This window comes from Panicum virgatum, chromosome 2N (assembly GCF_016808335.1).
Source record: "Panicum virgatum strain AP13 chromosome 2N, P.virgatum_v5, whole genome shotgun sequence".
Classification (NCBI taxonomy): domain Eukaryota; kingdom Viridiplantae; phylum Streptophyta; class Magnoliopsida; order Poales; family Poaceae; genus Panicum; species Panicum virgatum.
Genome location: NC_053146.1, coordinates 48,173,468 through 48,188,158, shown reverse-complemented (window position 1 = coordinate 48,188,158; position 14,691 = coordinate 48,173,468). Strand labels below are relative to the sequence as shown.

Genomic DNA, 14,691 nt, shown 5'->3' with positions numbered 1-14,691 from the left:
TCTGCTGCAGGTTGGGAGCTGGGCGTGGGAGCATCTAGCACAGACGCCGGGCTCTCGGGTACCGAGGTGCTCGTCATTGCTGTGTCCGCTGCCGCTGTGTTCGCCATTGCTAAGCTCGGTGTCGGCGCGTCTACCGCCGTAGCCGGGGCCTCGGGGGCCACCGCGTCCGGCGTCGCTGTGCCTGGCACTAGCGCAGCCGCCGCTGCTGCGTTAGGCGCCCTCAGGTCAGCGGAGGTCGCCTCACTCGCGGTTCCCACATCCGCCGTCACTTCCGTCGTTGCTGCCTGGGTGAGAGGCCCTGGCAAACGAAGAGAAGAAGCTCTTCAGCAAAAAGCGAAGCACCGGGAATAAGGGGAGTGAACGAAAGAACACTTACCCCGAAGCGCCGGGTTTCCAGCGTCCACGGAGGCTGGGCGACCGCTGCTGCCGAGGCGGCGGCGGCGCCGGATCCTGCTGTTGCGGTGGTGGCGGTGGCACCAGATCATCCTACAACCGCTGCTGCTCCTGCTGCCGTGGCACCGGAGGTGGTGGTGGCGCTGTCCGCTGCTGAGACGAGGGCACCGTCCGATGTGGTGATCACTCTTGCTGCTCCGGCGGCGGTGGCGGAGGCGCACCTCGTGGCTGCTGCTGCTACCCTTGTGGTGGCGGTGGTGGTGGATGTTGTTGTTGCTGCTGTTACTGCTGCCGCCGGGGAGAGGCATGTTCCGGCGGTGGTGGTGGCGGCGCAGCTACACCAGGGGTCCCGCGTGAGCCGGGGGCCCGGGAGATACCCTGGCCCGCATCCTCAGCGGCCCTCTGACGCTTTGCGGCGGGCTCCGTAACTAGGGTCCTGTCGCTACGGTGCGACCTGCGCCGGCTCACCTCTACCGGCGGAGCACCGGAGCTGCTTCGGCCCGGGCTGGGACCACTCGGGGCAGAGCTACCAGCCACGGCCTGGTTGTCCTTGGCAGAAGGGTCGGACCTCATGGCGCCAGTCTGGGCCAGGTCCCCAGTTGCGCCGGGGATCTGGATGCCGCGGTTGGGGTCGCCTCCCGTTTGGCGCGGTGCCAGACCGCCGTCGTCAAGAGTCGGCAGAGTGGCCAGCACCGCAGCCCTCAGGCCCGAGTCCTCGCAGAGGGGAACGACGCCCTGAGGGAGGATCAGGTGCTCCGGGACGAAGATCTCCCCCGTCACCGCCCGCACCACGACCTCCAGGCCTTCCGGGGTCAGATCGCTGTCCTCCCCGCGGTGGGTCCTGCTGCAGTCTTGGGGCCCGGTGAAGCTCCAAGAAGGACGCGGCCGCTGCTTCAGAGGGGCGATCCGGTGCTTCAGGAAGTCCCCGAGCACGTGTAGCGAGGTGAGGCCACTCTCCGCCAGCGTCCTGATCTTGCTCAGCACGGGGTCAAACGCCGGCGGCAGGGACGGCTTGGCCCTCCAAGACTGGCGGTCGGAGGCGGGCCCCTAGGTCGGCATGACGAGGCGCTCGTTGGTGTCGGTAGTGGCGATCACCCACTCCCTGCGCCAATCCTCCCACTTTCCGCCAGTGAGGCCGGGGATGTAGGGTGTCTGCAAATCGTTCCTTGTCTGGAAGTAGTACGCCCCGACTTCATCCTTGCTCTTCCCGGACTTCACCAGGACGAAGAAGTAGCGGAAGAGGATGATGCAGGGCCGCACCCCCACGAACATCTCGCATAGGTGGACAAAGATCGACATCAGGAGGATGGAGTGGGGCGTGAGTTGCTAGAGCTGGAGGCCGAAATCCTCCAGCAGCAGCAGGAAGAACGAAGAAATCGGTAGCCCCACGCCGGTGGAAATGTGCGAAACAAACAGCACAAATTCCCCGGTGCACAGATCGCGGAGGGGAAACAAGCCCGCTCGAATTCCCCAGGCGGTCTCCCGTGGACTCCACCCAAGCAGGCGGCGCACCACGTTTAGTTCCGCCTCGGTCTGGAAATGGCGGGAATGGACGAGGGACGTCGTTTCGCTATGGAGGCGAGGAACAATATACGCAGAAGAGCAAGGGACGAGAAGGCTCAAAAGCAAAGGGGCACAAGGGCTTGGAAGGAAGAAGGCGAATGCGAAAAGGAAGCTGTGTTCAGTGGCACGGTCCTTTAATAAAGCCTGACCAATCCGGCGCACCCCAAAACCGTCGCTGGAAGTCAAGCGACACTCATGCCTAGAGTTAGATGCCTAGTCCATGACAGGGGGGCCCAGGCCCACCTATCATGAGACGCGGGTAACAAGTGAAGGTGTGAAAAGGTGGGATCTGAACCATCACCCGCGCACTAAGCGAGGCAGAAGCTGAGCTGACATGCGCGCACGAAGCGCTGGCAAGACCAGACTTTTCGAGAGCTGCGCTGGTGGTAAAAATTCCATTTACCCCGGCCACAACAATGACGAGTGTCGCTCGCGTGACTAGGTATACCACTCTGTGTGGGGGCCACGAGTCAGTGAGCCATTGCGATGTGTTGAGGCAGCGAGAAATCCGATGGCTGGTCGAAGCCGGACAAGACTCCTGCACCGCGCATAGTCGAGCGCTGGAAGCAACCAAGTTGATCGAAGCAAGGTCACAGTAGTGGCCCCACCTTCGGGTTCGTAGCCTCTCCCGAGATGGGCCTGGGGGCCACTGTCTGTACCCCCGGACTGGGGTACCCCCTCCTACTGCGTCTGGGCAAGGACTCGCGTAGTTATCCTAAACTACGCGCTAAAGAGCAGAGCAGCCGGACAACTGCGGTCCGGAGTCCACCTCGCCGGGCCAGCGGCCCCGGACCTGCTCTCTGCTCGGGGGAGGGTCTGGTGACGCCACGTGTCACAGAGAAGGCAGTGCCCGGCGCAGATAGCCGGGGGTCCCCGGACCCCCCATGCCATCCGGACCCCCCGGCGCACGGGGAACTAGCATTTCACCCAGGAGGGGTCCAGAGCCGCCACGTGTCCGCGGGCGCGGGCACGAGTCTTCCGCTGGAAGACTCGCCCACCCACCACATTTAATGCGGGAGGCTGAGGCGTGCTCTGTCGCCGCAGAGCACGGGGCAGCCTTTGCCAGACTCCACTATTGGTCGCGTATTACCAAGGTGCACAGTGCAGCCGCAGGCGCCGCGCGTGCGGTGCACGTTAGTCTGCCGCATTAAATGGATGCGACGGCACGGCCCTTTCCATCATGCCGCCTACGCCGCAAGCTACGCGGCATGAACAACATGCATGGCGCAGCCTACCCGGCTAGCTGCAAGCACCGCACCAACATGACAGGGCAAGACCACGCCGATCGGAGGGTCTGCGCCGGTCAGTACATCCATGCGGACGAGGCAGCGAAATCCCGGAATAAGATCTTCCTCAGGCGTAGCACCATAATAGCGCTAGGCGTTATGTTATTTAAATACATCCACGTTGGGCCCACCTGTCGGGGTCCCAACGGCTATGTACGTGCCTCCCTTTGATTATGAAAGGGGAGCACACGCTAGTCTCAGGACAAGTGGACTCAGACTCTCTCCCTCACACTCTCAGCTCACTAGCTAGAACCACTCTCGAGCAACCTCTTGTGAGCACAGGCAATACAACACACAATGCATGTAGGGTATTACGCTCCGGCGGCCCGAACCACTCTAAACCTTCTGTGTTCATCGTGTTCTTGATCTAGATCGGACTAATCCTAGCTACCCCCGAGTTCATTCTCCCTCAGGGCTTAGGCGGGTGAATTTTGTCACCCGGCTGGGTTTACCACCCGACATTAACGCTTCCCCAACTCCTACAACCATGTTCTAAATAAGGGCCTGGTCGGCTTCAGCTTCAACTTCAGTTTCACGGGCATTGTATAACACTGTATCGCACTGCTACGACGTTGTTCATCGAAGCCTCTCCCATCTAGCTTCGGTCTACAATTAATGTGAGTGAGAATCCGGTGAAGCCAGGTTTTGGAAACTTCACCCGACTTTGCTACAATGGCCTGCAGGGTCTCTAGAGTCACGAAGCTGAGTCACGAAGCTGAGTCGCGAAGCTGTAGATGTCTTAAGCCATGCCAAAGAGAGCCTAACTGAATGAACTAGGCAAAACCAACCTAGGCCACCTAGTGTGACAAAAAAAACCATTGAAAACTAATCAAGCTTGAGCTTGACAGGCCAGTCCGTTCGAAACACAGCCCTTGTTTAGAGCATCTCCAAGAGTGCCTAATTTTTTTACTTCCAATAAATATGTATTGGGACCTGGCTAAAAGGATTTTGGGTATCAAAAATACCAAACTCTCCAACAGTACCTTAAAACACTAACGTAAACTGGGCTAGCAGTTCCATTTCTCGTGAAAAAAGGCACCCTCGTCCCTTTATCTTTCTTCCACGTGGCCCTTTTTTTCTCACCGAGGGATTGGGAGTGCATAGAGCAGGTCTAAATTTGGCTCAGAATAGCTCCATTATTGGCCACGCGAAAAAATTGGGAACTGATATTGGGCACTGTTGGACCTTTGTTTTTCAGCTTTTTACCCAAAACTGATTATTGGAGAGGTTTATTGGGCACTCTTGGAGATGCTCTTAGATGCATAAAGTTTTGGATGTAAAACACTATAGCACTTTTGTTTTTATTTGGTAATTATTGTCTAGTCATTGGTTAACTAGGCTCAAAAAATTCGTCTCGCAAATTATAGACAAACTGTGTAATTAGTTATTTTGTTTAGCTACATTTAATATTTTATGCATGCGTTCAAAGATTTGATGTGATGAAAAATATTATAAAATTTTGAAGACATCTAAATAAAAGGCCATTTTAAAAAAGAGCACCAGCCCGAGCCCGGTGCACCAACCGGCGCAGTACAACGGGCACGAACCGTCCCAGTTGACAAGTGACCCATTTTTTCTTTATCGAAACACAAACAAAATAAAATAGAGTTTTATGGGGATGAAACTTGGAGTACACAGTTGCCAAGATCCATAAAACTAGAACAGAAACTCCACTAAGAGGATTTGGATTTTATCTATACACATCTATCAACTTTATTGGTCACATACTCACATAGCACGTTTGATCATATCTTCAATTAACAATTAAATATGATCATTTATATATAAAACTTTGCAATGAAACTGTGCATCAAGTGGAAAGATTTCATTCTAGTGTCCAGCCTAGCGTGCTTTGTTTTGGAAAGAAAATTGTACAGCTTTTTAACGCTTCCCCAACTCCTACAACCATGTTCTAAATAAAGGACTGTTTGGTATAGCTTAGGCCGGCTTCAGCTTCAACTTTAACTTCACGGGCATTGTATAACATTGTATCTCACTGTTATAATGCTGTTCATCGAAGTTCTTCCATCCAGCTTCGGTCTACAATTAACATGATGGAGTGAGAAGCCGGTGAAGCGAGATTTTGGAGACTTCACCCAACTTCGCTACAGTGGCCTACAAGGTCTCTAGAGTCACGAAGCTGAAGTTGTAGCCATGCCAAAGAGAGCCTAACTGAATGAACTAGGCAAATCAACCTAGGCCACCTAGTGTGACAAGAAAAAACCATTGAAAACTAATCAGGCTTGAGCTTGACAGGCCAGTCCGTTCGAAACCCAGTTTAAAAAAGAGCACCAGCCCGAGCCAGGTGCACCAACGGGCGAAGTACAACGGGCACGAGCCGTCCCAGTTGACAAGTGACCCATTGTTTCTTTAACGAAACGACAAACAAAATAAAATTGGCAGGCGCTCTCGCAGGCCACATGTCCTCACATGCGCGGCGGGCTGGCACGAAGCGGTGGGATTTCCCCTCGTGGTTGGTCGAATGGTTGGGAAGCCCGACACGGCTGTCGGGTTAATTTTGACACGGCTTGTTTTAATTTATCTTAATTTATTTTCTTTTATATAATACTATTTATTATATCAGCCGAATACTATTCATTCTACAAAGCCGACAACTCATTTCCGCGCCTGGATTACAAGCAACCGAAAAAGACGCCGAGGAGGGAAATGGGAAAAATCCGCCCCCCAGCCGCACGCACTCCCGGCCGAGACTGACAGCGAGGGCCCGCGGGCCGCGTCAGTCAGCAGCAGCGCAGGGAGCTATTCTTTTTTTTTAAAAAAAAGGAGACGAATAAACCAAAACGCGAGGAGCGTCCTCGACTCAACCGACAGTTGTTGGTCAGTCTCACCGGCCGGGGAGCAGAAGCGGAGGCTCGACTCAAGCGAGGGACCCGGGCAGGCACCGCCGCCGTCGCGAGATCGTAGGCGCGAGCCCGGCTGCGACGGCCGCCGCGGTGGCGAGGACGGAGCGGGCGCCGCGGTGAGCGAGCCAGTCAGATGCGCTCGGAATGGGGAAGCCCGTCGATGTGGAGCTCGGCGGCGCGGGGGGGCTCGAGGTCGCGGGCGGCGGCGGCGGGGGCGGCGGCGGAGGGCGCGCGGGATCCTGCGGCGCGATTGGACGGGCGGTGTCGTTCCGGTGCGTCTTCGTGCTCCTGCTCGCGGCGGGGGTGCTCGTCCCGGCGCTGTTCCTGCTTGTGCCCTCGCGACACGAGGGGTACATCTCCGACGACCCCGACGTGCTTGCCGGTAAGTTCTCGGGCACACTTATGATTTGAGTTCTGGTCGCGGCTGGTGCGGAGATTTGGGGAGGATTCGTGGGTTTAGTTGAGGCAGCTAGGAAGTTGGGAGTTCGGTTTTAGGTCTAGTGAGGAGGCGGATCGATGGGACGGGTTCATAAATTACTGCTTCGAGAGTGCGGCCTGGATGCTCGATTCTTCGATTCTGCTTTCGCTGAGCTATAATTTGCACGATCCCCTAGTCAATTTCGTCGTTTCGTACTCCAGGGTGCGGTTGGAAGGGGCTGTGCCTGGTAAGTTCTGAATTATGCTGAGAAATGGGATCAAGAAATTACTTTACTTGTAAGTTCTGATTCGAAGTTGATGTGGGAAACTTCATTAAGCAGACTTGTTTGGATTTAGATAGAAATTGGCTTTATCGAATCCTAAGAATTTTGATCTAGGTCCCAAAATTCCAGAAACTCTCCTATCTGATTACTGCATCTTCCTGATGATGTTAGATCAGGGGTCACGCAGTACATAATATGACCATCTTCCCATCTCTATTTATAGTGTATGTATATTTTTCTCATCCATTTTCTGGTGCTGCAGCGTGAGGATTTTGAGGCTAGTGTTTGTAGCTTTACATACATGATGTCTGTTATAACTCGAGTCTTGGGTTTAGGGATTATACAGCTACTTTGTAAGATGCAGATTTTAACTTAATTCATTTAGTTGCACCTCGATAGGGCTCGTAGATTGAATTGCTCACAACGTATTATTTTGAATGTTTTATTTTGATACCTGATCATATGATTTTTAAGCTGGATGGATCTTAACAAACATGTCGCTGCTTCATCTCAACATATGTTTGGATATTTTCAACCTATTTGAAGAGACTTGAATAACCTAAGTCCCAATTCTCATACCGTATCATACATGTCATAAAGATTCGAGAAGCATGATATCAAGCTCACATATAATTAAACTTACACTGCCTCAGCCAGCATTTTTGGGAGCCTAAATTCTAGAGATTTTAGAGAAAACAATTAAAGTGTCACATTCACATGTTTGCAGGTGAATCTAATATTATAATGCATTTAAGTTTCTTTGTCTAATGTTTGATGTTGAGGAACTTTATCACATGCAATTCAGTTCGCACTATTTACGATTTTCTATTTTTCACTAAGATCAATATTTCCTCCCTTAATATTTAATAAAAGAACCGCTTTTGGTTAATACCTTTGCATCATACTTGATGCTACTAGTAATTGTTTGAACTACTGATCCAGTCCTTTGTACTTGTCGGCACTGTTATTATTACTTATCATAGCTGTATAGCCTATTTATGTCCTCGTCAGCAGAAGTCCGTATTGAGAGAAAGCTCATTAGTGCTCAAACCATGTTCATTTGTTATGGAGTACTTGCTAGGATGTTTGTTTACTTTATAATTCCCTGTTTCAGTAGGTAACTTAATCATAACGTTCATTTATCTTCGCTGATTTTGCACTGTTTAACTATTAATTAACTTGTGACACTCTTTCTTTTCCTTTCTGCAAAAAACTTTATTATGTATTCCTCTAATTTTATGGCATTACACTAGCAGTCACATGTTGATGCCTCATGGCGGATTTGTTGATGATGAGCATCTTTTCTGTTTCAGCTGAAATCAAATTTGGTTTCACTTTGGAAAAGCCAGTGTCATTCCTTACTTCTCACATAGACAAACTAGGGAATGACATATTTGAAGAGATTGGTGTACCTAATAGCAAGGTGCCTGATGCCTCTTCTCTCATCTTTTTCTAACTCAAATTTCTTTTTCTTTCAGTGATGGTTAATTCAGATATGTTCTCGTGCAGGTTTCCATTGTTTCAATGCAACCCTTTACTTCTAAATACTCCACTAATGTTGTTTTCGGTGTTCTTCCTGATCCAAAAGATGCTTCAATAAGTTTGCCAGCCCTAAGTGTGCTGAGATCGTCCTTAATAGAGATGATGCTCCAGAATGTGAACCTATCCTTAACGCCATCACTTTTTGGGCATCCATCTTCCTTTGAACTCATGAGATTCCCTGGAGGAATTACTGTCATACCTTCACAACCTGGTTCTCCATGGGCGAACACATACCCCCTATTCAACTTTGTGTTGAACAACTCCATTTATCAGATCCTGGGTAATCTTACGGAGCTAAAAGATCAGCTGAAACTTGGATTAAACTTGAGATCATATGAGGTATTATTGATTGAGTTTCTTGTAGAGATTGTAGGGTTTTATATTGAGCTTTGTTTCTCCAAAATTATGCTTAATTTTTGTCAAATCCTTGCAGAAAATATATTTGCAGTTCAGGAATGAGAATGGTTCTTCAGTTGAAGCTCCAGCAACTGTTGACGCATCTGTGTTAGACGGAAGCAGTAACCTTTTACCAGATAGATTAAAACAGCTAGCTCAGCTGATCATGGAACCTGATGCGAGGAACCTTGGGCTTAACCACTCTGTATTTGGTAAAGTAAAGGGTGTTCAGCTGTCGTCATACCTACAACACAAGATCTCTGATTTATCTCCTAGTCCATCTCCTTCACCATCTCCTTCTCCGTCTCCATCACCATCTCAATCAACTTCTCCAAGTATGTCACCATCCTCGTCACCTTTTGGGAGCATCCCCTACCTTGCACCTCCAGCGTATATGAACCCGAGCCGCCCTCCTCAGGCTTTGCCCCCTTCATGGAGGGGACACCCTTGCTTTCCATGTTTTAGATGTAATCGCTTTCCTTCAGCTGATAGTCCAATGGTAAAACCTCCTTGCATGGGTAGAGACCCTAAGCTACCCCCATTTATGCATTCACCAAAGCCATCTGTTGTTCCTTCCCCTCCAAAATACCCTTCTCCAGTGATTCCACCAGTTCCTGCACATGTAGATCCTCCCCGGCCCTTACCAAACCACAATCGTTTTCCAAAAACAGTCCATGGATCCTCTTCTCGAATGATGCCAATACCTTCACCCTCGCGACCAGTGTTTCAACATTCGGTGCCCCCAAGGAAAAAGCGGAATAGCAAAGTATCTAATTTCCCTTCAATTGCTCCTTCCCCATATGGTAAATTTTCTTAATACTTCATCACTGTAGCTTTCCTTATTGTTAAAATTCTATTCAGTGCTGCAGACTTTGGTTGGCTGGAAATGTTAAGTTGGCTTCAATAATTTATTTTAGCATTTAACAATCTGTTTTTTTAAATATGATGATATTTAGGACAAGCTAACTAGTTCCAAAATGGACTAATTAGCTTGTCGTAGACATCATATATTTAAAAACAGAGGTAGTAGGTGAGTTGTAAACGTCATATATTTTAAAAGAGGTAGTAGGCATGGAGAATAAACAATTTCTATTTCATCTTTGTCAGTTCTTATGATATATTATTTTCCTGCATTTATTTCGCAGAGCATGCCGCTTAGTTACCAGGCTACTGGTATATTAACATGTGGATCATCTATAATCACGATTGGATGTTTAGTTTCATTTTCCTCCACTTGTGTTCCTTTCTTTGAGACAACTCAAATTTTCAAAACTAACCGTTAGTGCTAGTTGAATGATCAATTATTTTTCCCTCATATCTCTCCTGCTTCAGTTTGCTTTCAGTAATCTTTCTTATGTTGCTTCTGTAACAAATAGATCTTGTGTCTCTCAACATGCAGCTCTCCTTCATACCTGAAGTTATGCTTAATTGGATGCCTGAGTTGCTTCAACTGCTGGTCATGCATCATCAGGAAAATCTAGCCAGAAGACAAGGTCACAGTGGTTGGAATTTTGCTGCTTCAAGTATAACCATGAGTTGCAATCATGGGCTATGATGCAAAAGATTGAGCTTTGTTTATCGGCAACTGAACTTTATGAAGAATTGTAAAGCTTTTGAGGTCAGATTAACTGTAGATATAGGTTCACATCATGCTAATTAACTAGGGTATTGCGCCACGAAGGTGGCTGCCCCACGCCTCTGCCAAGTTTTAAGTTCTCACCGAAGGGTTGGGAGCTTATGGTAGAGGAGAATGTGAAGGACACCAAGTTTTGAGTTCTCGCCGACGGGTTGGGAGCTTATGGTAGAGGAGAATGTGAAGGACACCAAGTTTTGAGTTCTCGCCGACGGGTTGGGAGCTTATGGTAGAGGAGAATGTAAGGACTCCTGTTACTGGTGCCCACGCTCTGCAATATAACTCTTGTATCATATTGAGCATAATACAAAATCCATTTTCGCTGCAATATTTCTTATGTTCAGTAATTCAGTTGTGTCGAGCAAAATCATGTGGGTATCAAGTTTTTGTTTGGACACCAAGAAAAAGAGGAGAAGAAAGCGTTCTTCATTCTGCCTGTGGAAATTATCCCCGGCGTAGATGCTAATTTTAGATGCTAATTTTGATGCGCGCTCTCGTGCTTTGTCAAGTGAATTACGTATTGGTGCCCCCACCCCCCAGTAAAGTCGTCCCCGAATGCTCTACGAAACTTATAAATTTTTACTAATCCTGAAATTTAGCTGTTGCTAAGATTTATGTTTCTAGAACAACGCATTTTATTTCGTTAGGACAAGTCTCCGAATGACAACTACTTTACTATTATGCATTTATATGATACAAAAGTATAACCTATGTATTAATAGAGCATATGAAACTAGTAGCCTCAAAATTGTGTCACAAGCATCATGTATGAATAGGGTAATGGTTGGTCAAAACTGGTGCCAACGAAATAAAATAAGCCTTAAAATTTCAAAAAGATGGAATATCTTAATGGATCACTGAGCGTTTTTACAGATTTGTCCGTATCTTTTATAGTACAGTAACAGAAGAAACCTAGTGCCAACAAACCCTATAGGCCGGAACTTACAGAGCACAAATATCAAACATAAATTCATGTACACAATGTGTGTTCGTAAGGCGCTGGTGGTAACACCTGATAAAATGTTAATACAATTGACTAACCATACATTTTTACAGCCCTGAATATTAACAATTTAATGATCCAAACAAGGCAATAAGCTCCTTGTGTATGTTTCCTAAGGAATTAGCTCTGCAACGAAATGTTTCAACATCCAAACTAGTTAAAACTCAACTGTTTTCCACCACTTCATCAGTCCCTCTGCTTGGTTTTCTCTTCTACCTTTTCTCTTCCATATGTCTCTCCACGACTACATTTGTAAGTACAAAAGTAAAAGAAGCTAGCCCTTTATTAGGCGGAGGACTGGAGCCCTGTCTTTGAAAACTGCTCTACCATCCTTTGCCACATGTTGATATTGCCATGCTGGACCAAGGAACCATGCCACAGCAACTCCTCCAAGCAAGCCCCCCAGCTGTGATCATTCAAGTGAAATCAATGAGCTACATCAGTCATTCTCATTGTAGAATCAATTGAGTAGAAAATCAGGAGACTTACATGACCCCAGTTATCAATTCCCCTTGAAAGGAGACCCATACCCTATCAAACAAAAAGTTGCAGATGGAGTAAGGCAAGTAGTAGCAGAAACACAAGGAAAATAAAACTAGATGCACATCAATTAGTTTGTGGTTTCAGTGTAATACTGTTTCTAGAAAAGAAGGGAAACATTCCAAAAAGAATAGTGGGGGAAAAAGCAGAGCAGTACCATATTCAAGATAACCACACGCCCGATATGCTCCAAACTTTCCCTTGCATTCCCAAAATAACTTTTATGCCTCCACATATAAACTGCATAGGCGCCAACCTGATCATGCAGAAGAAGTAGCATGATGAAGTCAAAACACTGTCATGTTGAGAAGTTGTATCAGGGATTTTTTGTTCCCAATAGGACAAGGCTGAGACTCTTTGGTTCACAAAATGTAAATGCGGTAATCATAAGAAACAAAAGTCTAAAGTGCAGAAGTACAAGCTACAAAACCAATCATGTTTCCAGCCTGCGAGTCAAGATGTACAATTCAGAGCCACAAAGAAATGTTATACCAACCATTTACAAGCAAACAATTAGTTTGTGGTTTCACTTTCACATTACTAGTGAATCATGCCACACTAAACGGTTAATATGATTTTAGCACTGGGAAATGGGCACAAGTACATAAATATTTATGTGACCATATTTAGCAGAAAAGTAGACATACCAATCCAAAAATGGCACCTGACGCACCAACAGCAGGTGACTCACAACAGCGGTAACTCATCAGTGAACCTATTTAAGTTCCAGGAATTGGTTATGAACAGTAATAACTGAGACCAGGGCTCTACCATATTGATCATCCAAAACAGTTAAGAACAAACACCTGCCAGCGCTGAACTGAAATAAACAGCAATAAATCTTCTAGGGCCGGTTAGCATTTCAACCATCGGCCCAATTGAGTTCAAAGAGAAACAATTGAACTGCATCATTGTGATAACAGGTAGGAAATTAACATTAACATTTTTTTCCATAAAATATGAACTCAACTGCAATGAAAACATACAGCGAGGTGAGTGACATTTGCGTGAAGGAGAGATGATGTTGCCAAACGCCAAAATTGTCCTCTATCAATCAGACTGTTGATCTTTCATCACACATCATATGGTCGTAGCTGTATTAGATAAAAAATTAACAGCATGTAACTGAACTAGAAAGTCTAAAGAGGACACAAACCTTTGCTCCCCACATAAGAAGCTTTCCTTGTGATGCTACCTGAGCGATATAAGCCCTTGAATGAAAGGAAAGGGTGTTAAGCACCAAATATATGAATGGAGCTAATACCAATCAGAAGATAAACACACAATGACACAAACTCAAATTGAACATTGACTTACAGGACATTAATAGCAAGAAGAACATTAGTCCAAAACCTCTTCTTCGAATCAATTCTGCCAGGTCGTCTGGACAGCACCTTCCCTTTGCTGATGTATGTCCCACTCCCACCTGACCCGTTCCCATTAAACAGAGCGAAGCTGCAAACATATGACGCAGGGAACAGATTCCCCAACAAGCCAAGGATTGAGTGTGTGGCAAATGAGTGTGATCCTCCAAAGCAAACGTCATCCATTTTCGGCAAGGCTTCAAGCTGTCGCACCTCCTGGATGCATATTTCACTTCAGTCTAATCTATTTGATCAGGCACGATTATTCGCCAACCAATCAATAAAGGACTCAAGGAGCTCCAAGCAACAACGCACAAGGCAAAGGCTATCCGAACGCGGTTCATGTTCCCTCTTTGGCTCGCAGAGTCGCAGTGACTAGGAAGAGGAACGGAATGGAAGTCGAGGCGAAAGCAAGAAACAGCACCGGTGAGCAGAGGAGGCCGGCGAAGCGGCGGCGGAGGGCGCTGCCGACCTGCGCGCTGGCGAAGGCCGCGACGACGTTCGGCCTCCAGTCGCCGCCGTCTCCGCCGCCGCCCCCGCCGCCGCGGCCGCCAGAGGAGGAGCCGGGCGGCGGCGGGGGAGGAAGCCAGGGGAAGGAGGGGAGGGGGAGCAGCAGCCACGACGCCATGGGCACCACCACCGCTGGCTGCGTGCGTGGACCCACCCCCGCCGATGACTCTGGCTTTCGGCTTTTGAGCTTCCGTCTCGCTTTGCTTGGGGAGGCGGCAACGGAGCTGGGCCGCAGGTGGGGCTGTCAGATGGGCCCCACTGGTGGATCCTTCGGATTTGTCATATCAGTTTGGGGCTTCGAAATTATTTGTGGCCTTGTGGGTCTGTAGTTTGGGCCTACGCCAAGTATTAGGCCCATCTCCTATTAAAAAGGTAGAAAACACATCCGAGGGTGTGTTTAGATGTGTAAAAAGAGTGTAAAAAGTGGATGCGAAAAGTCACATCAGTCACTGTAGCGCACTGTAGCACGTTTCGTTTATTTGTGGCAAATATTATACTATCATGACCTAACTAGGCTCAAAAGATTCGTCTCGCAACGTACATCAAAACTATGTAATTAGTTTTTTTATTTAACTACATTTAGTACTTCATGCATGAGTCATTTGCTATATTTGATGTTTTGATGTGATGGAGATGTGATGGAAAGTTTGGAGTTTGGGGGGGAGTTTTTTTGGAACTAAACACAGCCCGAATCAAGAGTTCAGTCGCCTAGTCAGCCAGTTACGCAGAGTTCATGTGAAAATCTCCAGAAAACCCCTATGGCTACTACCACTATATTATTTTTTCTAGTTTTACGCAGAGTTCTGTCGCGCAGAATGGAACATCATATTTTTTTTCTTTTTAATATAACCGGGAGCTCTCCAAACTTGTGGGTAAAAAGAAGGGGAACGTATCCA

At 47.8% G+C, this 14,691-nt stretch overlaps 2 protein-coding genes across 2 annotated transcripts; one reads left to right on the top strand and one right to left on the bottom strand.

Annotated features, from left to right (window-relative positions):
• Positions 1-6,065: 6,065 nt before the first annotated feature.
• Positions 6,066-10,708, top strand: LOC120660861. The gene is made up of 5 exons (XM_039939508.1): positions 6,066-6,488; positions 8,121-8,230; positions 8,317-8,688; positions 8,783-9,548; positions 10,145-10,708. The coding sequence occupies exons 1-5, from the start codon at positions 6,251-6,253 to the stop codon at positions 10,159-10,161; spliced, it is 1,503 nt and encodes a 500-aa protein (XP_039795442.1). The 5' UTR covers positions 6,066-6,250; the 3' UTR covers positions 10,162-10,708.
• Positions 10,709-11,204: 496 nt separating this feature from the next.
• Positions 11,205-13,959, bottom strand: LOC120660860 (RHOMBOID-like protein 10, chloroplastic). Its single transcript, XM_039939507.1, has 9 exons — positions 13,710-13,959; positions 13,239-13,501; positions 13,078-13,132; positions 12,908-12,988; positions 12,728-12,824; positions 12,569-12,636; positions 12,079-12,177; positions 11,871-11,912; positions 11,205-11,787 (listed from the first exon to the last, which is right to left on the bottom strand). The coding sequence occupies exons 1-9, from the start codon at positions 13,911-13,913 to the stop codon at positions 11,656-11,658; spliced, it is 1,041 nt and encodes a 346-aa protein (XP_039795441.1). The 5' UTR covers positions 13,914-13,959; the 3' UTR covers positions 11,205-11,655.
• Between the last annotated feature and the right edge of the window lie 732 nt (positions 13,960-14,691).